The 27,110-nt window shown below is 43.4% G+C and overlaps 1 protein-coding gene across 3 annotated transcripts in view; it reads left to right on the plus strand.

Moving 5' to 3' along the window:
- Positions 1–27,110, plus strand: part of LOC145415027 (ubiquitin-conjugating enzyme E2 E1-like) — a 54,694-nt gene that overhangs the window by 12,622 nt on the left and 14,962 nt on the right. For 2 of the 3 annotated variants that reach the window (XM_080284445.1, XM_080284444.1), the window contains exons 3-4: positions 6,561–6,744; positions 26,496–26,643. In XM_080284445.1, the coding sequence (XP_080140571.1) occupies positions 6,561–6,744; positions 26,496–26,643 (332 nt within the window). The remainder of the gene's footprint in view (positions 1–6,560; positions 6,745–26,495; positions 26,644–27,110) is intronic. The other variant, XM_080284446.1, reaches the window with a different exon arrangement.

Consider the following 27,110-nt stretch of genomic DNA (forward strand, 5'->3'; position numbering starts at 1 on the left):
GAAATCTTGTTTTTGTACTTCAATTGTGGGTTTAGGACTTGATTGGGGGGGAAACCCAAGGCTCAAAAAATCATCCCTATACTTTACATGTTAAATCTATGCCGAGATATGATACCCCACCTAGTGATGGGTTTTTACCTAACCTGCAGCCATGGCATAGTGGGTTAGAGGGCTCTGACCAAAGGGTCAGAGATTTGAATCCATCCAAGGGTCATTGGTAGACATAAGGAAGGGTATCAGGTCTTAAAATGCTACGCACTCCAAAACATAAGTCTCCTGCCCAGGGGCGACGCCTTAGCCTTTAACAAAAAGAGAGGGCACTGCATATTATTTATATATAGTATATATATATAAAATCCACAAGGTCTGTTCAGGAAGTACCCGATCTTAGGCTCCAAAAATGTAAATAGCTAACCTATAGAGCTAGGACACTAATCGACCTCAAAGTAGGCCCCTTCTAACTTGACACACGTATCCTAGCGTTCTTTTCACTGCCTGAAACATTTTTCAGGGTAATTGGTGGTAGGTGGGGGTGCTCACCATCCACTCATTCGATGTAGTGCTGCTCTCAGGTGGCTGCCCTTTCCTCTCTTCCCTTTTTCTTCCTTCCCCTTCTCTTTTTCTTTCATTCTTTCCTCTTCCTTCTGTCTTTGAGTGACTCTACAATGAGTGACAAGCCAAATGATTTCCTGTACACCAGGAAACCATTTGCTACGCAGGGTGGTAACCACATAACCAAATTATGGCGCCTGGTGGTTTAATGGATAATTAAGGTGCTCTGAATGGATTGAGCCAGTGCAGGTTTATATCCAAGGGGTGGTTGGAGCTTATTGTTCATGTAATGCGAATCAGAGATGAGTGAGGCCAATCACTCTTATCTTAAATGTCAGGACCAACTTGCCCAGCATCAGGCTGCTACGCTCCTCATGGGGCAACATAGGATTGGATGATGGATGGTTTTCGGTATATCCTGCAGGTGCTTTTTGGCAATCATCAATATCTCTTCTCTTAGGTGAACGTTGCTTAACCCTTTAAACGCGGCCGTGAACAGTCGACCCCCCCCCCGAGTTGCGGGGTTGTATCGCGGTCTGAGTACCTTTAGGAAAATATTAGCCAAAAATCAGAGATTAACCCTAGAACATTAAACTTGGTATGGCAGATAGTACTTACATTCAGCTTTCTCCAGAGACAAGTGTTGAGCCTTCATGGACTACCCAAGGACTTGTGGAGACTTGCAAAGTTGGGTAACCAAATCTTCACTTTCACACCTCCAGCAACCCGGTTTCCCCTCTACGACAGCCTCATTCTGTCACAGTAAACTTTATACTACAACGTAAAGGTAGTTTGGAATCCGTATTTGTACAATAAGCACTGAAAATAAGGCTAAAATCAACGGAGCGTACGGCTGACATGCAGCGCGGCGACGGTCTTCTCGTCACTCAACAAACATTTCCATTTTCACAGCTAAAAACATGTATACTACATTATTTTCAATCATATTATTTCCCAAAAGATCACCGCGGCGCTCTTTTTTTTTCTGCCTTACGCCCATCACTATATTCTCGTTCCTGTCGGCCGCTTTCACTGACTTGGAAGAGCTAGAACTCACCATAATGTCACTTTGAAAGCCTGCGGTAAACTGACGCTAAACAGGGGCAAACCGTGCAAAAAAAAGCTAGTGTTACAACTGGGGAAACAAGCGTTTCCTATTAGCATAAACTGCTTGTGAGAGGAGAGTGCAGATTTACAGTTCTGAGCAGTCAGAGCGCTGCCATGTATCACAACCAGGCTGGCCGGGCCGTGGTGGGGGGGGGGAGGGGGGGGAAACGCGATACTTGGCAACAACGGAGGTCAGTAGTACAAAGGTAAAGTATGCTAATTGTAGCTAAAGGGTGGTGGTACTGATAGACAATACCAGCTGGAGCCTGCTTGCCCGCGGTTATTCAAAATTTACTAGAATCGCAAACGCGACGCTCCGCTGTTATGTCCTTTTCGCCGAGCATCGCAAATGCGACGCTCCGCGTTTAAAGGGTTAAGACATGCTGGAGTGTGCAAATCGTGATCCAGTCTTTCTGGAGACTGTTATCACTAGATATGAGACTTGAGCGTATGGGTACAACTCCAAAACCAAAGCACAGCCATCCCAGTGGAAGCATGCAGGGTTACCTTGGCCAAGAAAAGCATGATAGGTCTGGAGTAAGGTGAAATTTTTTTTTTTTTTTTTTTTTTTTTATGCGAGGAAGAAGGAACCAAAGGCCATGAGCCCGCAGTAACAGTCCCTCCAAGAGAAAAACAAAATACAATAGAGAGCCAAATTCAAGATCCGATCATTTTGAGATGCCTGGACACACTGCGTTTGAAAGACTGGAGATCATAGGCAGGAGGAAATACAGACAGAGGGAGACAGTTCCAGAGCTGACCTGTTGCATGAATGAAAGACTGGGAGTAACGGTTAACTCTTGCATTAGAGAGTTGGACAGAAAAGGGATGAGAGTTTGCTGCCAGACGGGTGCTACGCGCCCGTCGTAGAGGTGGAGGAATGCAAGCAGACAGTTCAGAGGAGCAGTGACCATTAAAGTAGCGATAGAAAAGAGATAAAGATGCAACAGTGCGGCGAAGAGACAGAGGTTGAAGGGAGTCAGTAAGAGGAGGAGAGTTAATGAGACGAAAATCCTTTGACTCCACCCTATTGAGAAGAGCTGTATGTGGGGAGCCTCCCCACACATGAGAGTTGTACTCCACACAGGGGCGGATAAAACCCCTGTATAGAGTCAACAATTGTGCAGGGGTAAAGAAAGAGCGGAGTCGGCTTAGCACACCCAATCTCTTGGAAGCAGATTTTACAAGAGATGTAATATGATCTTTCCAAGATAAGTCCCGAGTAAATGAAACCCCAAGCATGTTCAAGGATGATGCAGGATTAATCTGAATATTATTAAACATTAGTGGGTATACCTGTGGAAGATTTTGTCGGGTTGATAGGTGTAAGAACTGAGTCTTAGAAGCATTAAAGACAACCATATTATTTTTACCCCAGTCAGAGATATGAGCCAAGTCAGACATTAGGTGTGCCATAGCCTCATCCCTTGTTTCTTGAAGTAACTGTTGAGATGGGCGTTGCGGGAACCGACTGGAAAGGTGAAGGGTGGAGTCATCAGCGTATGAGTGGATAGGGTTAGATGTACAGCTTAGAAGATCATTGATGAATAAAAGGAAGAGAGTTGGTGATAGGACAGAGCCCTGAGGAACACCACTGTTGATAGATCTAGGAGAAGAACGATGGCCGTCTACGACAGCAGCTATAGAACGACCAGAAAGGAAGCTAGCGATGAAGGTACAGATAGAAGGATAGAAACCGTAGGAGGGCAGTTTGGAAATTAAAGATTTATACCAGACTCGATCGAAAGCCTTTGAGATGTCAAGTGCAATGGCAAAGCTTTCGCCAAAGTCCCGAAAGGAGGATGACCAGGAGTCTGAAAGGTAGGTGAGAAGATCGCCAGTGGAGCGTCCCTGACGGAACCCATACTGATGATCGGAAAGAAGGTTGTGATAGGAAAGATGCCTTAAAATTTTTTATTAAGAATTGACTCGAAAACTTTTGAAATACAGGACGTTAAAGCAATTGGACGATAGTTGGAGGGTTGGGAGTGGTCACCCTTCTTTGGGACTGGCTGAATGAGAGCAAACTTCCAGCAAGAAGGAAAGGTACAAGTTGACAGACAAAGGCGAAATAGTTTGCCTAGGCAGGGTGTAAGCACAGAAGCACAGTTTTTGAGAACAACAGGAGGGACCCCATCAGGCCCATATGCCTTGTTAGTACTGAGGCCAGTAATGGCAGAAAATACATCAACTGAAGAAATTTTAATGTCAGCCATGAGGAAGTCAGAGGGGGAAGTGATGGAGGAACAGCACCGGAATCGTCTAAGGTGGAATTGGAGGAGAAAGTCTGTGCGAAGAGATCTGCTTTATCAGTAGAAGAAATAGCTACAGAACCATCAGAGTAGAAAAGAGGAGGGAAGGATGATGAGGTAAAGTTGTTAGAAAGATTTTTGGCAAGGTGCCAGAAGGAGCGGGAAGAATTCGAGTTGGAGAGTTGAGAGCATTTAGTATGGATGAAATTATTTTTAGTAGAGCGAAGAACAGACTTAGCACGATTCCGGGCAGAAACGTAAAGATGATGTGATTCAGGGGTGGGTTGGCTCCGGTACCTTTTGTAGGCCTTCTCCTTGTTGCGGACAGCATTAGAACAAGCGTGATTAAACCAAGGCTTTCTTGCGTTAGTCAAAGGATATGAGAAAGGAATGTATGCTTCCATGCCCGAGAGAATAACCTCCGTAATGCGCAAGGCACACTCAGATGGCTCACGGCCATGGAAGCAATAATCATTCCAGGGAAAATCAAAGAAGTACTGCCTGAGGGCCTCCCAGTCCGCAGCTCCAAAATGCCAGAGACGACGTTTCCCTGGAGGGTCCGCAGGCCGTACTGGAGCGATAGGACAGGTTAAGGTAATAAGGTTGTGATCGGAGGAGCCCAACGGAGAGAAAAGATTAACAGAGTAAGCAGAAGGATTAGTTGTGAGGAAGAGGCCAAGTATGTTGGAGCTCTCTCCAAGGCGGTCAGGGATACAGGTAGGGTGCTGTACAAGCTGCTCTAGGTCATTAAGGATAGAAAAGATGTAGGCTTGTTCACCAGGTGGATCCGTGAAAGGAGAGGAGAGCCAAAGGTGGTGGTGAACATTGAAATCTCCAAGAATGGAGATTTCAGAGAAAGGAGAAATGGACAGAATGTGTTCCATCGTAGAAGTAAGATAGTCGAAGAATTTTTGATAGTCAGTAGAATTAGGGGATAAGTAAACAGCACAGATATATTTAGTCAGAGAATGACAGGAAAGCCGAAGCCAGAGAGTGGAGAATTCAGAAGAATCAAGTTCAGGAACACGAGAGCAAGATAAGTCGTTGCGTATGTATGCTCTTGTAGGTTGATTTTTTATTTATTTATTTATTTATTTTTTATTTTTTTTTATACCATGGTGCTGTGCATCATGAATACACACCAGAAGGTCAGACTGTCAACAAACATTGCCACTTCAACATTATCTGTCAACTTCGTGACGCAGTTTGGTGGAAGAAACCAAACATTTGGAAAATGGCTAGTTGGAAGCTACACCATGACAATGCCCTTGCCCCATTCATTTCATCCGATTCTGGAATTTTTTAGCCAAGCACGATATCCTTCAGGCCAGGCAGGCTCCCTACTCACCAGACATGGCTCCTTGGATTTTTAGCCATTCCCCAAGCTCAAAACTCTGCTAAAGGGTTCACGATCCATGAGAAGTGAGGAGATCATGATGAATGTGATGAAGCACCCACAGGAAATACTGAAAACTGACTTTGAAAAGGGTTCAGACATTGGAAAGAACGCTGGGCTACATGTGTCAAATCAGAAGGGGCCTACTTTGAGTGGATTAGTGTCCTAATTCAATAGGTTAGCTATTTATTTTTTTAGAACCTAAGGTCAGATACTTTCTGAACAGACCTCGTATATGTTTATATACTGTTCTGTAGTACTGTATAAAACATGTTTAGTACTAAATGTCTTTATGTATGGTTGCAGTGGAAGAAATAAAGCAGAGCCACCAGCAAAACAATATTCATAGGATTTACTGGATTTAGAAAGGCTGTAGAAAAAACATTTGCGCAAAAAATAAAACATCAAAAAGTTACTACCGTTGTTTTGAAAAGTGGGTTGTGGTTTCTTCAGTCAGAAAACAGTTCTTAGTCATGCATGACTCTAGTATGGATGCAGGTGTGGTATGGGGTTGCACAGTGCATCCATACTGGAGAGAGTGCATAGGTCCATATCTGTTCACAGAAAAGAACTCCTTTGCCCCTGACAGTTGGGTTATGCTAGGTAGACATGATCACGATAGTTGGCATAAACAGATGTGGGCTGATCATGTCCTTTGTAGAACAGATACAGATGGAGTGCATAGGTTCATATCTGTTCATGGAAAAGAACCCCTTTGCCCTTAATAGTTAGGTTATGATAGGTAGAGGACATAATCACAACAGGTAGGAGAAACAGATGCTGGCTGATCATATCTTTAGTAGAGCAGATACAGATGGACACCCAGGGTAACTTAAGTGGCAGCTCAGAGATGGAATGAAAGGAAGAGGCAGGAAATGAAAAGATGATAGGAGATTTATAGATTTGCTAGGATCTGGTTAAACATTTTAAGAGCCAGTAGATCAGAGTGGAAAAAAATGGGAAAGGACTTTATCCTGAAGTAGATTTCAAGGATTTTAAATATGTGTGTATAAGTGACCCACTTACCAGGTATGCTGGTGATAGTTCTTCCACTTTCATACTTTCTCTTTCCTCATTTGTGGATCTAACCATGCCCTCAGCCTTTGGTGAGGAAGAAAGTCAAAGAATGATAATGGTTAAGAGAGGTTGAAGAGAGATGCCTAGAAGTGCTGAGCATACTTAAAGGAATAATGTGAAAAACTAACTTTTTTTTTTAATTTCTTTTTTTTTTTTCTTCCCCACTTTGCATACAGAATACAGAAAGAACTAGCAGAGATCACACTAGACCCACCTCCCAACTGCAGTGCAGGGCCAAAGGGAGACAACCTGTATGAGTGGGTGTCCACCATCTTAGGTCCTCCTGGGTCAGTGTATGAAGGAGGTGTTTTCTTCCTGGACATACACTTCTCAGCAGAGTACCCTTTCAAACCCCCTAAGGTATGTTTTACTAAAACGTATAGTAGTTTTTTCAGGGCAGATACGTTTGTTCGATTTTGGAGGAAGGAGATTTGATATGACTTGAATACCCCTTTAGACTCCCAGTGGTATGTTGTGATTCTTCCAAGGCAGATGAGTCAGTTTGATTTAGAGGTAGGGAAATGGGCTGTCATCAGCATACGACACTTTGCTCCTTTGGGACAGGGAAGGAATGGATTTGTTAGTGAATTAGAGAATGGATTGTCAATTTGTGAGAATGAGTTGTAGGGAGAATGAAACCTGTATTTGAGAAGCTTTAATACTTGGGGTTCTATAAGGTTAAATTGTTTTATGATGGAATATTTAACCTGACAAGTCCTATGTTGTGGGTCAAGAGGTCTGTTTCATACTGTAACTGTTATGAGATTTTTAACCTTATACCACTGTTAGTGGATGGACCAGCATTGTGCAAATTGTATGGAATAAGACTAACTAGCATTTCTCATCCCCACCCTCAAGGTTGAGCCCAGAGCCAGAGGAACAGGAGCCTATGAATGAAGTTCATGCTCTTCCTAACCCATTTACCATGATGTTAGCACCCAAGGAAGGAAACCAGCTTTTGACACTGAAATCTGTAGCAAGACTGATAGTGGTAAAGAGAAGAGAAAGTGGGATGAAAATAGTCTATAATACCTACATTGATAAAAAGGAGCACATCATACGTAGTTATCACTTATTAGGCTGACGGGAAACTCAGTCAGTCCCAGACAATACTCTGTCCTTCTTATGTCATTGGTGTTTTCCTGGCGACTGGAAAATTTTGGCCATTAGTAAGGCCTTAGCCATGGTGAATTGAGCAAAAATATTGGATGGATAACTGTGCCATGCCATTTCTAAGACTAATGTACATTTGAATGCATTCACAGTGGCTGCTAAACCAGCCAAGTTGCCAGGTCAGGAGAAATTTTGTGACCTCAGTGTTGCAGCCAGTGCTTTAAGAATTTACATAGTCTGGAAGTATGTAGTAGTAGAGCAAGCCCAGTCTGTCTGGATGAGCAAACCCACCGCATGCTGGCAAGCAGTTGCCCGTGCAGGGGTGTCCCATGCAGTGAACTGATGTTCTTATACAGTGGACAGTGCTTCACTGCAACTATAGTAGGACTCGCGTACGTTTGCGGCTGTGGTGTGGCCCGCACCTGTGTACAATGGTGCCACGTTTCCCCAACTTGCGATGTGAAACGGAAGCTATTTATGTACAAAGCATCACAAATTCGATAAATTCAGATGAATAAAACTTACACTTGTGTATTTTGATGGATGAATCAACAGTAATCTTATTATGCATAAAATATTTATACAGTAACACAGATACATGGCATACATATTGTACAGTGTTGCTAAAAGAAATTGTAGTCACTTTTAATGGTTTTTAGCGTAGTTTTAGGGTTGGTAATAATATTACAGTTATGTTTATAAGATAATGAGCCTGAAAAAAGAAGAAATATGCCAATATCCAAAGTAAAAGAAATAATTCATGTAATTCTTGTGAGTGGCAACACTTACACACCCAGTCTGGCTTAAGATAAAGTACGTACCCCTCCGTAGACCCAACCATAGCTTGTACAGGTGTTGCTAGGGAAAAATGCTCACATTTACTGGCTTTTACCATAATTTTAAGGGCGAGGAATAATCACATTTATAATCATAAGCTAATATGTAGGACAAAATAGTAGGCATATGCCAATACTGAAGTAAAAAAAAAAAAAAAATTATTCACTCGTGAGCGGCAACACTTCCACACCCAGTTGGTGGCCTTAGGGGTTGTACGCCTACCCCCTTACCACTGCTAATATAACCCAATCGAGCTAATTTGGGCACAGGTTAAAGGCTACATGTCAAAGAGAAATACGTTCAGAATTGCAGATCTGAAGCCACTCGTCCATGAGTCACTCAATAACGTCACGGCAGACAACTGGAAGAATGCTGTGAGGCACGCAGAAAAACTGCAAGAAGATGATGAAAAGAGAGATGTGGTGATTGACCATTACATCGATTCTTTCACTATCACTCTCACATCTTCTGATGAGGATACATCATAACTCTTCTATTCTCTTTTTCACACTTTTCTTCCTCATGTTTCTCTCCCTTCTTTTTTTTCTGTTTTTCTGCCTTCTGTGAGAGATAGAGAAATAGGCCTATTGGGGACACCTCTTAAAAAAAAGTGCGCAAAGACAAATACCTCAAGGGTGGTGTGGAAATGATGTCAAATTTACAATATATACAATATTATGTAAAAGAAAATATCAAAAATGTCTCTTACAATAAAAGAGAGAGAGAGGCAGGAGAGGGGCATGCATTGAATGCATTGTCGGCATCACTAAATATAACAAAACCAAATTAACAAATGAAAGCACAATTATAAATAACTTATAAAAGAATCAAAAGTACTCAGGGTGGCTCACATTTCCTGCCAGGAGAGAGAGAGAGAGAGAGATAACGGTATAGAAAATGTGGCAATACTGTACACAGGTGCGGGCCACACCACAGCCGCAAACGTACGTGAGTCCTACTATAGGCGTGGGAAAATTTGGTTTCCAGATGGACTCTGCATTTGTCTCCACCCAGTTAACAGGAACACCATAGCAGGCTTCACGTCACCCTGTTATTTGGCCACCGGTATATGGTAAAAACCCAGTGTTGTAGTACATTGTTTCCTTGGTTACAGAAGACCATTAGGCTTGTCTCTTAGTAGATAGTCACCTAAGGAAGAAGTAGACAGCACTACATCAAGTGAGTGGATGATGGAAAAGGAAGTGGAGGATAGGATCCATGGAGCAGGAACGTGACATACACTGGGGCATCCATCATCCACCCACTCAGTGTTGTGGTACTCTATTGCAGGGTAGCTCTGCATTAAGTGGCAAGCCAAATGATATCCAGTAAACCAGGAAATCATTTGATATGCTGGGTGGTAACCTTATAACCAACCAACACGTTTTCCGCATGTCAGCAAGTGGGTTGGCGGAGGGTTTCTGGCCCTTCCCGGAAAGCGGCTAACCAAAAATACTGTACATACAAGAGGCCTCGGACCAGGACGGACAAGCAGGTGATGACCAAGGACAGGACAAAGGACATGGTTTGGTTAGCAACGTGGAATGTAAGGGGTGCAAATGATGAGATAAGAGATAGAGATTGTCCAGGTTCTTTAGGGTGCAAAAGTGCACACATATGGATTAATGGAGACTGTATGGAGAGGCAAGAGAGTGGGAGTATGGATGGGGTATATCCCACCGCTGCCACCAACTTGTTTCAATAGCCCCATGCTCCCCACTCAGGTTTATTTCAAAGATCTGAGGTGGCGTCTAATGGAGGTTTATTCCAGAGAGAACTTCTATACCTGTGATCTGTTTGATAGCTAGCCCCTTACTGCCTCACAGCGAGCAGCGGGCGTGGGAACCTTAGCTTAAGTCAGCAGTTTAGAGAAGTGTGCTGATTCCATCAATGGTACTGGTTACATATACATGTATACAGTATAGGTTTTAGGTGTACATAGTATGGGTACAATATTGTAGTGCATATTTATGATGACAGTGAACTGTACAGGAGCACACGAATGTCTTAAGTCTATCTATCTACAGAATCTATTGCCAGATGCCTCAATCCAATAAGGGGTGGACTAAAACAAATCACCTCCATGTCACCCTGCCCCCTACCATTTCACTGCTCTCCCCCCAGTTCACACTCACCTCTCTCACGTACCTCTCCACTCCATCCCTCCATCTCATCCTTGGCCTCCCCCTCCACCTCACTCAAATACACTTTTCTCATTAGTCTCTTACTCTCCATCCTCTCCACATGGCCAAACCACCTCAGTGTATATCTTCTAACACTATCACATCCACATCCACACCACAATGCTCCTTCACTTCCTCATTTGTCAGTCTCTCTCCACATGCTCCACTCAAATAACTCATTTCCATTGCTCTCAGTCTTGATTTGTGTCCCTCCAACAAAGTCCAAGCTTTACTTCCATATGTTAGAGTTAGTATCACAATACAGTAAATGCTCGATTTAACAAACACCAATTTAGCAGATGCCTGAGATAAAAGAATAATTTTTTCCATTTTTTTTTTTTTTTTTTTTTTTTTTTGCGCTATTTAAGGGAAAATTTCCATTAAAATAGGTATAATTCCATTAAGGAAATTCTGTATTTGTGGGGATATTAATAATCGGTTCAGACTGCTGTGTGTAGCATTGAGAGTATAGTTTGATAGGTTTGGGTTGCCTTAAAGAATTTAGCAGAAAGTACCTTGAAATACTGGAAAATTTTCACTTATATTGAGTCTTGGTTATGGAACTCAATTTAGCAGTTAATTTCAGAAAACAGAATGGGAATTGGCCACATGAGTTCGTTAAATCGAGCATCTACTGTACTATCATGCAATGACTTTTTCACTTCCATACTCACTTCCCTATTTCTTATCACTGCATTCAAAGAACCAGCAATCTTTCTTCCTTGTTGTACCATTTCAAGCATTTCATCTTTCAAAATTTCCATCCTTACTAATCACACTACCCAAGTACAGTACTTAAATGCACTCTCATTTTCCTTTTCATCATCATCCAGTCTCTCTGTACATTCAATGACTTCATTTCTCTTGAAGACCATCACTTTACTCTTCCCTACATTCACCTTTAGATTCCATTTCTTACACACTCCCAAACTCATCCACCAAGCCTTGCAGCTCCTCTTTGTCTTCACTTAACAACACAGTATCATCTGCAATCAACAGCACTGGAAGTTTCCAAACACTGCCCTCTCTCATTAGCGCCACTCCAACATCCACTGCCCTACCTTGTACCTCGTTTATAACACCATCCATATACAGATTGAACAACCATAGAAAAATGACACATCCCTGTTTCGATCCAACCTTCAAATAGAAAAATTCACTCTTCACTATCCACACACACCGCAGCCTAAGCACCCTCATCCATACTCTTCATGGCATTCAACAACTTTCCATGTACAGTAACCCCTCCAATATCCGGATCAATAGAGCCATCGGTAGGTTCGGATATTGGTTTCGTCCGGATATTGGGCCCCAGCTTATGGACTTGTACTTACGGACCCTAACACAGAGAAACACCTATACAACTCCCTCCGGACATGCATAGCACCTATTTAACACCCAAATCACACCAATAAGGCACATAAATGACTGAAATAAATGCAATAGAAACATAAAATGTGGGTTTAGAAGTATGTTCATACATTAATAAACATTCTGGTACTTATGGACTCTATAACCGAACCTAACCTAACCGAACTCTGAAAAACACATTCCTACTGCACATGCATGAGGCAAGTTTAGTATGGAAAGAAGTACAGTATGACACTTTCTGGTAAGTATAGTATGGGAAAAAATACAATATGAAACATTCTGGTAAATATAGTATGGAAAATAGTACAACATGAAACATTTTGGCTACTTACAGCAAGTCCCTGGCCACCTCGATGAATAACCGCCTCCTCTCGGACTCTGACAGTAAGAACGATTTCCTGAAGCACTTGCACTTCACTCTTCCTGAAGTCTTGCACTGAACTTAGTCACTAACACACAGAAGTCCGTTCTTTTCACAGTGTTCACTTTAGTCCAAATAATGTTCCATTAAATTTAAGTGTTGCACATTAACTTTTCCCAAGTTTTTTTAAGTTTCCAAAGCCAAAACAAAGAAGGTTAGTTACGTTAAATTTCTTTTCTACTTAGTCTTTTCTCCCAACTTGAAAACCTTAACACAACACACCGTTTTTTTCACTGCACAACACTCAAAATTCCCGTGTGGTCTAGTGGAGAAGTTCTTGCTGTTTATTCACTGTCAGAGCCCGAGAGTATCACTGGCAGGCGTCCAAGGGGTGCATCGGTGGGTAGTGGTGATGGCGTACCGACTACAGAAGACTCTGAAGACAGCCGCAAACTCACGTCGAGCGGTGACTCCACTGTAGCTGATGTGCTGGGCTGTGGCTCGGAGCATGAGGGCCTGTCTTGGGGAGGCAACGGAGTGGAACCAGGGCTTGGCACAGCGGGGGTCACGGGCCTGAAAAAACTGTCAATCGTTGACTGACGCAAGGACCGACGATTCTGGCGATTGATGATGCGCTGCCGGAAAGCACGCACTTCCTCCACGAGTCCCAAGGGCCCCATCTCCCTGTCACAGTCCGGGTGTTCCAGGTAGTCTAGGACGAACTCTAGATGTTCCCGGAGTGCGCTCAGCTTGGGGATGGCTGGAGTAGTGTCCTGCTGGGCGGAGTCTGCATCATCATCGCCTTTGTCGTCGGAATCTTCAAGTTCGGGACTGACACCAGCAACCGAAGACGCGATCTCGATATCAGACAACGTCTGATACCCAGGATCGCCCTCGTCGTCGTCCAACCACTCACGAACATCGTCCACATCAACATCGTCGCCGTGCGCATGTAGCCGTGCATGGAAGTCATCCACGTCAAACCCTAGGAAATCGTACTCCACATCTGTTCCGAGAAGCAGACGAGACCAACCATTTTCAAGAGTTTTCAGAGGGACTTCCTTCCATGCACTAGCCCAGTTGTACAGCGCAGACTTGATGTTGTAGCGGCGAAGGTTTTCCAAAGTCCGCTTGCCTCGAGTGTCACGTCCTTCCCTGCGCTCGTCCTCGTCCTCGAGAACCACCATCACCTCGTCCAGGAACTTCCGACGGTACAGGCGCTTTGTTGCCACGATCACTCCTTGGTCCATTGGTTGAATGAGAGCAGTCGTATTAGGCAGCAGAAACATGCACCTAATACGGCCATTCTCAGCAACTAAGTCCTTGTCGCACGGGTGGGCAGGTGCATTGTCGAGGAGAAGGAGAGCCTTTACTTGGTCGCGAGGAATTCCCAGCGTCTTCGTCTGGTAATGTATGACCTTGACGAAGTGATGGTGAAACCAGTCTTTGAAAATCACAGCTGTGAACCATGCTTTCAAAGAATGGTACCATACGACAGGAAGGACATCCATCACCCCACGAAGGCACCGAGGCTGCTTTGCACGGCCAACAATAACGGGCTTAAGCCGGTGCATGCCGTTAGCATTGGCACAACACAAAGCAGATATCCGTTCCTTAGAAAGCTTGCGGCCAGGTACACGCTTCTCCGTCTCATCGGCGAGAGTGTTCGTTGGCACCGAGCGATAGAATAGGCCAGTTTCGTCAGCGTTATAGACTTGACCGAGGGTGAGGCCCTCCCTGTCGATCAAGCCTTTCACCTTGTGCCGAAACTCGTCCACTCCATCCTCGTTAGCGTCCAATGCTTCGCCATGTGCTTTAGGGTTAGTAAGGCCATGTCGTAACTTGAACGCGAAGAGCCAACCCTCGGATGCCTTGAAGTCAAGGGCGTCGTGAAGCCTTGCAAACTTCTCAGCAGCAGCCTTCAGCTCCGTTCCACGTACCATCACACCAGCTGCACGTTGCTGTCGATACCAAATCAACGTGGAGCGGTCGATCTCTGCATACTTGGGGGTAAACATAACCTTCCTCTCCACGTTGCGTTTGCTTCTCGACGAGAAGTCAGCCGTGTACTGCATGAGCTTGTCTCGGGAACGCTTGATATCGAACAAAGTCGACCGGGCCAGGTTGAACTCGCGGAGAATGCGAGAGGAAGACCAACCCGCATCAACCTTCTCCAATATCTCCCGTTTCTTCTCCAGAGTCAACACCACTCTCTTCCTTTTCTCAGGAGGCGGGGCCATCATCACACACACTAAGAGTATGGCAGAGAGCAGCAGGAGGCCTTGCAGCAAGTACGGCACCACCACAAAAGCGAGCACGTGGGCAGCCATGGCGAACAGCGCAGGTCTTGTCGCGGTGAGAGACAGGCGGGAAGTGGGGAGGATGCAGCGGCGCTCTATCGGACGTCGGAGGAATGACGAACCAAAACAATGCTCTCACGCGGCGCGCGCGGCAAGTTCAAATTATGGATGGCAAAAAAACGATTTTTTTTCCAATTTTTTTGGATTTTCGGACCATTTTGGGAATGTTTGATCCCAGGACGATAAGGTTCGGTTAGTGGGGATGTTCGGTTATTGGGCGTCCGGATGTTAGAGTGATTACTGTACTCCATATAGTCTTCATATTTTCCAAATTCCTGGTCTACCCACTCTGTAATAGTCTATCTATCTATTGCCAGACGCCATAATCCCGTAAGGGGTGGTCATTTGACTTTGAGTTATTTGTTTTACGGGGAGGGGCACTAACCCTCCACCAACCCACTTGCTGACACGTAGGGAGCACGTATGTTCTGGTTATATGGTTACCACCCAGCGTTGCAAATGGTTGGCTTTCTCCAAATCCATGAAGGCCACATACAACTTCTTTCCCTTCCACTAAAGACTTAAGGATGAATATCTGATCTACACAACTTCTTCCCTTCCTAAAACCTCCCTGATCTTCTCCAACTAATTCTTCTGCTTTTTCCCTAACTTTGTCAATAAGCATCCTACCATATACTTTTCCCACTAAGACAAATGCCCCTATGCTTACCACACTTCTTTTTCCCCTTTTCCTTTGTACAGGGGAATAATTATACCTGACTGCACATCTTCCACATCCATTCTACTACTATCTCTCCCCCATGCTTCAGCATTTCACCACACACTCCATTAATTCCTGGGGTGTTCCTCATTTTGACTTTCTTCATCGCTCCAGCTTCTTCCATCCTACTGATCTCTTCCTCCCTTCTCGCCTCGCTCTTTAACCCAGCCACTTATATTTGCATTACTTTCATTCTCTACGTTTAACAGTTCCCAAAAGTGTCCTCTCCATCTGCCTTCCATCCTACTGATCTCTTCCTCCTTTCTCGCCTCCCTCCTTATCCCAGCCACCTACATTTGCTTTACTTTCATTATGTTTAACAGTTCCGAAAAGTGTTCTTTCCATCTGCGCTCTTTTTTTCTCCCATCTCCACTATCAATCTGCCATTTTTATCTTTCACTCCCCTACTAAATTCCCTATCACCCTGTCTAACTCTTTACCTCCTTCCAGGACCCCTTCAGCCTTCACTCACCACTGACCAGTTCCTTTCTTACCAGTTGATACTCTAGAAACTATATGCTCCATGTACTTCATACATGATTTATTATACAGGCAGCCTTACTGGCATGGGAGTTATGTTAGTGGAAAATTTAGAGAAATATCATCATCCTCGTAATCCTGATCCCCCCCCAAACTAGAGTGGGTGGGTTTTGGAAATGGAAAAGAGAAACATAAAAGTAGAACTGTCCACAGAGTGACTTGAAAAACAGGTCACATCCCTTGTCATTCAAAGCTCAGGAATCTAGGCTCCATATAGGTAAAAATCATACATACATACTTTTTAGAACCACTAGGTTGGAAAAAAAAAAATGTAACCCCTGTCATGTACATATCCATACATATTTCATTCAACTTTTGATCTTTTCTCAGTTCTTTAGGCTTCTCATTTTCTCTACATCTTTTTCCCACATTTTTGGTTTTGGCATCTCAGTTTCTCTGCATCTTTTTCATGCATTATTCTGCCTTATCTAGTCATCTTCATAGTAATCCATGCTGCTGCCCTCCTTCTTCCTCATACTTCCAGTTCGTACTGCTCTCCTACTTCCCCATAGCTCCAATCCGTGCTGCCCTCCTTCTTTCTCATAGTTCCTCATGTATACACATCAATCACCTTACTCTTATCAGTTTTCTCCTTATGACCATATCTTCTAATTACACTTCTGTCCCATGGTCAATAAACTTCATTCCTCGGCATTTGAATAGAGAGCCTTATGATAATTGGTACCTACAGCTGTTTAGGAAGTAGGGATTTGGTTTTACAGATGTTAGGTACAAAGAGGTCTGGTATTGGTGAAATGTGTATATGGGAAGGAGGCCATGTGCTGTCTGTATTGATCAAAATGCTTAAGAGGTTGCTGGATGTTTTTGAATAACATGAAGCAACCAGGAGATTAGGCTGGTCATGTACCATCAGGCTCCTAAACCTTGCCACCTGTAATAGTGGACTGGCTATTGCCATTAGATCATAAAATGGGAGGAGCATTTTGAATTAGTGAATACAGCAATAGTCTTAAATGTATACGATAAGAGGTTTTTAGCTGATATGAATGTCAGGAATATATCATCATTGTCTTGTTTGCCTTCGAGGTAAGAAAAATTGCTGAGAATACGTAAACAATTAGGGAAGAACAGGTTTAGCCTATACTGCATTGCAGAGACTGTGTGGGTGGAAAGATTTAAAATTTAAGCACTCACCACCCTCAGTGACTTTATTTATATTTTTTTATTTTTTATTTATTTTTTTTTAAGTAAATGTCAGTGTTAGGACTGAATGAGTTTGCATATCCGAATTTTCTAATGCTTATGGTATAATGGGATATAGAAGCATTAAAACACTTTCAGTGATATATATTTATATATAGATAGATAGATAGATAATTATATATATATATATATATACTGTGGTAGGTGGGGGCGCTCACCATCCACTCACTCGATGTAGTGCTGCTCTCAGGTGTCTGCCCTTTCCTCTCCATCCTTCTTTCCCTCCATTCTCTTCTGTCTTTCCTTCATTCTTTCCTTGTCCTTCTGCCTACGGGTGACTTTACACTCCCTCTTCTGTCTTTCCTTCATTCTTTCCACTTCTTTCAGCCTGTGGGTGACTCTTCACTGAGTGACAAGCCAAATGGTTTCCTGTGCACCAGGAAACCATTTACTACACTGGGTGGTAACTGTATAACCAAATTTTGGCGCCTGGTGGTTTAGTGAGTAATTATTGCGCTCCAATCGGATTGATCCGGTGAAGGTTTATATCCAAGGGGTGGTTGGGGTTGATTGCTTATGTAATGCCATTAAGGGTGAGTGAGGCTGGTCACTCCCATCTTAAATGTCGGGACCAACTGCCAAGCTCCGGGCTCCTACGCTCCTCATGGGGCAACGTAGGATTGGATGATGGATGGATGGATATATATATATATGTGTGTGTGTGTGTGTGTGTGTGTGTGTGTGTGTATGTATGTATATACACTACACTCAAACCTCGATTTCAGGGACTAAATGGGGAATCAACTTGACCCTTACTTGAAAATGTCCATTGTTTTACCACATATAAAGACAGTCTTATTATGAAATGCAATGATTCTGTCTGTCTGTCTATTGCCAGATGCCATAATCCCATAAGGGGTGGCCACTTGACTTCGAGTTATTTGTTTTACGGGAAGGGGCACTGACCCTCCACCAACCCACTTATTGACACATAGGGAGCACAGTATGATTTGGTTATATGGTTACCACCCAGCATTGTAAATGGTTTCTTGGTGTACAGGAAACCATTTGGCTTGTCACTCAATGTAAAGCCACCTGTAAAGGAAAGAAAAGCAATAAAAAGTGATTGGAGAAATGGGAGAAATAGGAAAAGAGGAGGTCAGGCACAGAAAAAGAATGGTAAAGGCTAAGGAAGAAGTTGGCAGCACTACATCGAATGAGTGGATGATGGTCGCCACTACCTACCACTGTGCAATGATTGTTTCACTTATTTATATGATTATGAATATTTTATGGATACTATAGAAAGAAACATTAATGTGTATAACCTAGACATTATGTATCATTTTTGAATGATCTTGTCCATTTGTCAGGTAGAATATGAAGTCCCTTAAATCCAAAATCCCTTAAATGGAGGTCTCTTAAATCGAAGTTTGAGTGTGTGTGTGTATATATATATATATATATATATATATATATATATATATATATCTATTGCCAGACGCCTCAATCCCGTTTGGGGTGGCCACAGCAAATCGCCTCCAAGTCGCCCTGTCCCCCGCCATTTCACTCCCCTGCTCCCAACTCACACCCCCCTCTCTCATATACCTCTCCACCCCATCTCTCCATCTCATCCTCGGCCTCCCCCTCCCTCTTTCCCCCTCCACCTCACTCACATACACTCTCTTCGTCAGTCTTTGACCCTCCATCCTCTCCACATGGCCAAACCACCTCAGTGTGTTCCTCATAACGCTTCCTATCACATCCACATCAACACCACAACGCTCCTTTATATCCTCATTCGTCAGCCTGTCTCTCCATGTGACTCCACAGGCTCCTCTTAAATAACTCATTTCCACTGCTCTCACTCTTGACTTGTGTCCTTCCAACAACGTCCAAGCTTCACTTCCGTACGTTAGAGTTGGTATCACAATACTGTCATGTAGTAACTTTTTCACTTCCATGCTCACTTCCCTGTTTCTTATCACTGCTTTCAAAGAACCAGCAACCTTTCTTCCCTGCTGTACCCTTTCAAGCACTTCACCCTCCAAACCTCCATCCTTACTCATCACACTACCCAAGTACTTAAACGTACTCACATTTTCCAATTCCTCACCATCCAACCTCGCTGTACATTCACTGACTTCACCTCTCTCAAAGACCATCACTTTACTCTTTCCTACATTCACCTTTAGATTCCATTTCTTACACACTCTCTCAAACTCATCCACCAAGCCTTGCAGCTCCCCTTCGTCTTCACTCAACAACACGGTATCATCTGCAAACAACAGTACAGGGAGTTTCCAAACACTATCCTCTCTCACCAGGGCCACTCCAACATCCACTACCCTACCTTGTACCTCTTTTATTACCCCATCCATGTACAGATTGAACAACCATGGAGACATGACACATCCCTGTTTCAATCCAACTTTCAAAGAGAAAAATTCACTTTGTTCACCATCCACACGCACTGCAGCCTTCGCACCATCGTACATACTCTTCACAGCATTCAACAACTTCCCATCTATGTATATATATATATATATGTATATACATATATATACATATATACATACATATATATATATATACAGTACACTGCCCAAAATAGAATAGTACTCAGGATCATTTTCCTGAATATATTGAGTTCATAGCAAACATATGTTCAGAATCATCTGCTAATCATGAGAATCATTCACTAATGAGACTCTCAGTGGGATATGACCACCGATTTTCAAAAGATTGGATGAAAAATTTATCTTTGAAAAAGATGAGCACCAAAATGATAATCACACAGTGAATCATATAAATTTTATTGACGTAATGAGTTTAATTCGACTTCAAATCAACATTAATAATGGGTAGCTGCACTGTTGAGTCTTACACACTCTTGACAATGCCTATGCATGGTCAGAATAGTGTTCCGGATCACATTATTGTTAATGTTCCTCCACTCGTCCTGGAGAACAACAATTAAGTCCTGGACGTTGGGAATGGGGGGCTGATGGTTCCTAACTCTGTCACCGAGTATACTCCAAATGTTTTCAATCGGATTTAAGTCTGCCGACAAAGCTGGCCACTCCATATGCTCAATGTGATCCTGAAGAAATGTGGAGATGAGTCTGGCTCGGTGGGGATGGGCATTATCGTTCATTAGGATAAAACCAGCACTGATACGATTTGCCATTGGCAAGACATGAGGCTCCAGAATATTGTCCCGATAATTCTGGGTGTTCATGTTACCCTGGACAATGTGGAGGTCTGTACGATGATTGGTGGAGACTCCGGCCCAGACCATTACTGATCCACGCCCCCATCGGTCATGTTCCACGACAAACTGAGGGTTGTAACGCTGTTGTACACCTCTCCAGACCCGAATACGACCATCTGGGTGTTCAACACTGAAGCGGCTTTCATCTATGAACAGTACATGTGCCCACTGGTTCACCGTCCAACAGAGGTGTTGTCTAGCCCACGCAAGACGAGCTCTGCGATGTGCAGTAGTCATCCGAGGCACAATGTTTGGTCTCCTGGAGAATAGGCCGACTTCGTGGAGCCTGTTATGGATGATCTGGTCACTCAGAGTCCTCCCAGTGGCAGCTTGAAACTCATTCTGGATCTGCCAAGCTGTCAAACAGGGGTCCTGACATGCCAAAAGAGCCATATGACTGTCCTCTCTGTCATCTGTTATTCTTCTACGACCTGTCCCACGTCTCCTATGGTAACTCTGTGTATCCTGTTAGCGATGCCACACGTTCCAGATACACCCCTGACTCACGCCCATTAGCTGAGCAACCTGTCGCTGTGTCTGGCCATTCTCGAGCATTGTGCATGCTCTAGGATGCTGAATCTCATTCAGGTGTATTCTCACACCATGAATGACCGACAGAAAGCAAACCAACAGGGTTAGAATTGTCAAAGACATGGGGTAGGGGGGGTTTTCAAGAATACTCCCCCAGTATCCCTGCTTGTCGTGAAAGGCGACTAAAAGGGTTGGCGGAGGGTTAGTGCCCCTCCCCAGAAAACAACTAACTAAAAAAACAAACAATAAGCCTCGGACAAGGACTGACCAAACGATGACGACCAAGGACCGGACAAAGGACATGGTTATCGGAACGTGGAATGTAAGGGGAGCGAACGATGAAGTGAGAGAGAGATTGTCCAGGTGCTTGAGGGTGCGAAAGTGGATGTATGTGGAATAACTGAAACAAAATGGAGAGGAGAAAGTGTGAGAGAATGGAAGTATGGATGGGGTATATGTGCAGGAGTAGGTGAGAATGAGAGGGCAAAGGAAGGAGTATGTATATTTGTGAGTAAAAGATGGAAGAGGAGCATAAGACAGTATGGATCAGTTGGGTCAAGGATTGTGTGGGTAAAGTTGAAAGTTGGAATACAAATGTGGGCGATTGCGTGTGTGTATGCGCCAACGCAAGATCGTGCTAGAAGAGTGAGAGAAGAGTTCTGGACAAATGTAGAAGTGTGCATGGAAAAGTTTGGAAGGAATGAGAGATTGTTTTTGATTGGTGATATGAATGGTAAAGTTGGGAATGTGAAGGTGGATGGAATAGTTGGTGAGTGGGGAGTGCCTGCTGAGATAGATGAGAATGGTAGTGCGTTAGTGGACATTTGTGCTGGGAAGGGGTTGGTGATAGCCAATACCCTCTTCAGGCATAAAATGATCCACAGGTATACATGGCGAGTGATGAGAAGGGTGTATGATGAACTGAATGAAAGGAAGGCAATGATTGATTATGTGTGTGTGGATGAAAGGATGCGAAGATGTGTAATGGATGCAAGAGTGTATAGAGGTTGGGGGAGTGGACTTTCTGACCACTACTTGGTGGTGGCCAGAATTAGAATTCACGTAAGATGGAGGAATAGAAGAAGGGAAAGACGAGAGGAAGGAGTAGTTGCAAGGAGAGTGGAAAGGTTACAAGAGGATGAGAAAAAGGCAGAGTATAAGAGAGAAGTGGAGGAATGATTGGGCAAATATGAATTGGAGCAGATGGGAGACGTGGAAGGTGTGTGTAGGATATTTACAGAAGAAATATGTGCAGCATGTGATGTGATGTGTGGAAGGAAGAGAAGATGGAGGGGGGTGCGAGGAACAGCGTGGTGGACTGAAGAGGTGAAACAGGCTGTGGCACAAAAGAAGAAAGCATACAATGAATGGATGAGAAATAGGGGCGTGGAAGAAGTTGAGAGGCGGAAGAGAGAGTTACATGTAGAAAGAAAGAGAGAGGTGAAAAGATTAGTAAGAAGAGAGTGGATGAGGAATTTGGAAGGAATTTGAGTGTAAAGTGGAGGGACTGTAAGAAAATGTTCTGGAAAGAGGTGAAAAGAGTAAGACAGGGTGGAAGTGGAGTTAGCAGGGGAGTGAAAGATAAAAATGGTAGATTACGAGTGGAGAAGGGAGAAAAAGTGAGCAGATGGAGGGAACACTTTAAGGAATTGTTGAACATAGAGGATGGAAGTAATGCGAGTATAAGTGGCTGGGGAATGGCTGGGAGAAGGAGGGAGGTGAGAAGACAGGAAGAAATCAGTAGGATAGAAGTTGTGAAAGCAATGAAGAAAGTTAAATCGAGGAAAGCCCCAGGAATTGATGGAGTGTGTGGTGAAATGCTGAAGCATGGGGGAGAGATAGTAGTAGAATGGATGTGGAAGATGTGCAGATTGGCCTGGGAGGAAGGTAGAGTCCTGGAGGATTGGAAGTCAGGTATAATTATTCCCTTGTACAAAGGAAAAGGGGAAAAAGAAGTGTGTGGTAATCATAGGGGCATTTGTCTTCTTAGTATAATAGGAAAAGTGTATGGTAGGATACTTATTGACAGAGTTAAAGAAAGAACAGAGAAATTAGTTGGAGAAGAACAGGAAGGCTTTAGGAAGGGAAGAGGTTGTGTAGATCAGATATTCATTCTTAGATCTTTAGTGGAAAAGTTTCTAGAGAAGGGAAAGAAGTTGTATGCGGCTTTCATGGATTTGGAGAAAGCATATGACAGGGTGGATAGACAAGGACTGTGGAAAGTGTTAAGAATATATAGAGTAGATGGGAAGTTGTTGAATGCTGTGAAGAGTATGATGGTGCGAAGGCTGCAGTGCGTGTGGATGGTGAACTAAGTGAATTTTTCTCTTTTAAAGTTGGGTTGAAACAGGGATGTGCCATGTCTCCATGGTTGTTCAATCTGTACATGGATGGGGTAAAAAAAGAGGTACAAGGTAAGGTAGTGGATGTTGTAGTGGCCCTGGTGAGAGAGGATAGTGTTTGGAAACTCCCTGTACTGTTGTTTGCAGATAATACTGTGTCGTTGAGTGAAGACGAAGGGGAGCTGCAAGGCTTGGTGGATGAGTTTGGGAGTGTGTGTAAGAAATGGAATCTAAAGGTGAATGTAGGGAAGAGTAAAGTGATAGTCTTTGAGAGAGGTGAAGTCAGTGAATGTACAGCGAGGTTGGATGGTGAGGAATTGGAGAATGTGAGTACGTTTAAGTACTTGGGTAGTGTGATGAGTAAGGATGGAGGTTTGGAGGGTGAAGTGCTTGAAAGGGTACAGCAGGGAAGAAAGGTTGCTGGTTCTTTGAAAGCAGTGTTAAGAAACAGGGAAGTGAGCATGGAAGTGAAAAAGTTACTACATGACAGTATTGTGATACCAACTCTAACGTACGGAAGTGAAGCTTGGACGTTGTTGGAAGGACACAAGTCAAGAGTGAGAGCAGTGGAAATGAGTTATTTAAGAGGAGCCTGTGGAGTCACATGGAGAGACAGGCTGACGAATGAGGATATAAAGGAGCGTTGTGGTGTTGATGTGGATGTGATAGGAAGCGTTATGAGGAACACACTGAGGTGGTTTGGCCATGTGGAGAGGATGGAGGGTGAAAGACTGATGAAGAGAGTGTATGTGAGTGAGGTGGAGGGGGGAAGAGGGAGGGGGAGGCCGAGGATGAGATGGAGGGATGGGGTGGAGAGGTATATGAGAGAGGGGGGTGTGAGTTGGGAGCAGGGCAGTGAGATGGCAGGGGACAAGGTGACTTGGAGGCGATTTGTTTGTGGCCACCCCAAACGGGATTGAGGCATCTGGCAATAGATAGATAGAATGTTTCAACAACAGAAAACAGTCGCCTGCAAGTGATTGTGAACTTGCGCTTTTGACCTGACTTGGGAGAGCTTCTTTCTGAGTCATGACCAATGAAGCATGACTGAAACAAAACATGACAAAATGAACTCGATACACTCCCGAATAGACATTAAGTATCATATTTGGAATAATTTATATCGTGATTGAGATAATTACCAAAACATCCTTGAGTACTATTCTGTTTTGAGCAGTGTATATATATATATATATATATATATATGGAACCTCTGTGGTACAGTGGTAAAGTGTGCATTTTCGTACACTGAAGAACAAGGGTTCGCGCCCCGCCAGGATAATAAACTTTGGGAGCGTTCTTCATGAGGAAAGAAGGATGGAGGAGAGGAAAGGGTAGACACCTGAGAGCAGCACTGCATCAAGTGAGTGGATGGTGTGTGCCCCCACCTATTACAATATATATATATATATATATATAATATATATATATATATATATATATATATATTTCCCCTCCTAGGTATAAAGTTAAGCTTCATGGATTGCTGATTTTTCCAGACTCATGAAGTGTGCAGATGGATAGTACAGTAATACATGGATGATAAGATAATGGCTTACCATTCAGGGTTTTCCTATGTTAAAAATTAATTAATTAATCCCATGGTGTGTCTGTAGATAAACATCCCAGACCTTACCCTACATAGTTTGTTTTTTTATGTGATATACTTCTACTACTACTATCTACTGCCAGACTCCATAATCCCGTAAAGGGTGGCCATTTGACTTTTGAGTTAGTTGTTTTACGGGGAGGGGCACAAACCCTCCACCAACCCACTTGTTGACACGTAGGGAGCACGTATGGTTTGGTGATATACTTAACCTGTTAAATGCGCATGGCAGTTTTTTGGAGGTGTCCGTGGTGTGCAGACGGGTAAATATGAAATTTCCCAAAGACCAAATTTTCTCGTAGGAATTGAAAGAACACATGCCAAAGTATATAGCAAGGAAATATTAGCTCAATATTTACCTTGGTAAAGCCATGGATTAATATCAAAGTGTCTGATTCCCCATTGGAATATATGGTTTTCGTTTTCTTTTTGGTTTCGGTTTTGATGGCTCAAACGTGCTTGCATGGGTTGGCCATGGTCACCATGGCACTATATTTGAAATTCACCTGCATAACCAGGGCTGTATTGAGCAGTTGCACTCGGAACAGCCCAGGTTGTATAGAGCAGTTAATGGGTTAATGGGACAGGTAGCAGTAGACAACCAAGTGTTTTATCACCAAATAAGCTGTACACAAGACAAATAAGGGGTCACAATTTTACTTGAAGTTTCCCAGCATCCTCCTTTTCAAGGTTACTAGTGAGGAGTCCGTCAGATATATTGTATCGAGGAGAGAGTAACTTTATTCTTGCCCCTCAGCAGTAATTAGCCTAAAGTTCTGGAATTAATGCATTAGATTTTCAACTCAGTCCAGTCACTGTTGTGATTGTCGAGTGGTCAAAACTGCCAGCATGCTAGCGCTATGGTTTAATTCCTTTTGCAGGCAGCTGGTATCAGTCAGCTGTGCTCCTCATCCATCCATTGTGATTTGGTAGGTAGAGTGAGTTCTTGGGGAAGGTATCATTGGTAATCTGGATGGTGCTGTGGCCATGTATCACAGGATAGTAAGAGAATAACCCATCACAGGCTCAGACTAAGTTACGGAGATGAGAACTGCGGCTGAATGCCAAGTGGCGTCTGCCTTTACATTTGTCTTTTATACAGTCTGTTTCAGATACCAGTAATAGTTGATATATGTACAGTCAGCTTACAAAGTAATATTATGTTAGAGTGAATTTTTAGCTGCTGTTATACATGCTGAAAGATGAGGAAACAGTCAGTTCACCACATGGGATGAGGGGCGGTTGCTTGCCTGCAGTTGATGGGTCTACTCAGTCAGACAGATTGTGTTAGCAGAGCAACAACAGCAACATTCAGAAACATTTTTCAAGTTCTGTGTCATCAGACCATTGAGTATCAAAGCTTCTTAGCTGTACAACACCCATAATTATGTAATGATCATTACCATGCCTCAGTTTCTCACATTCAGGTAGGGTGCGTAGGGGCTGAGTGTTGTTTGATCTTAATGAGAACATGAAACAGAGAAGGGGACATAGTGTCACTCCCGTAATGAAGTACGTGTAATGTACAGTATCATAGTTTATGTTAGGTGAATGGAGTGTTGTTGTCAAGGCTAACTCAGGAGCATCCAGAGGAGAAATAACTTGCTTTTCTGTAGATAGTTAGATATTTATGACAGACATTTTGCAATATTTGTCATTATGCATTTTTTAGCAAATCTCTACCAACACTGATGTTTTGGCACAGGTTACGTTCCGGACTCGCATCTACCACTGCAACATTAACTCGCAGGGAGTCATCTGCCTGGATATTCTTAAGGATAACTGGTCACCAGCTCTAACTATCTCAAAAGTTCTACTTTCCATTTGTTCCTTATTGACCGATTGCAACCCAGGTAAGTTCGAGTAGATAGAATGCAAAACTTTACAGTTCTTTCTCATTGAGGTTTGTTGCCTTCGAATGTTTATTTTTCCTCCTCCTGCTCCTCCTCCTCTTCTCCTCCTTCTGTCCTTCTCCTCCTGCTCCTCCTAAACAACAACAATAACAGGGGATGGCTATGACAACCACCTCCAAGCTACTGTGATGTCACATATTTTCCACTCTCAAATACTCCTCCTCTTCTGATGTTTCTCACATATCTTCCATTCTCCCAGACACCTCTCTTCTGCTGTTTCTCTCTTCAGTATATTGCTCTAAACTTTCCCATTCCACATAAAGTCTGCTTTTTTCAGCATTCCTTTAGTCTCCCTTTCAAAGACTTTGACATCCTGTGTGCATTCTTTCTATACACCTTCTCTTTGTATTTGCAGTATTCTTATCATTCAGGAAGAGAAGTATGGAAGTCGGTGAGGCTAGGGGACT

This window comes from Coenobita brevimanus, chromosome 101 (genome assembly GCF_032717465.1).
Source record: "Coenobita brevimanus isolate Jiangsu-jjx chromosome 101, ASM3271746v2, whole genome shotgun sequence".
NCBI lineage: Eukaryota > Metazoa > Arthropoda > Malacostraca > Decapoda > Coenobitidae > Coenobita > Coenobita brevimanus.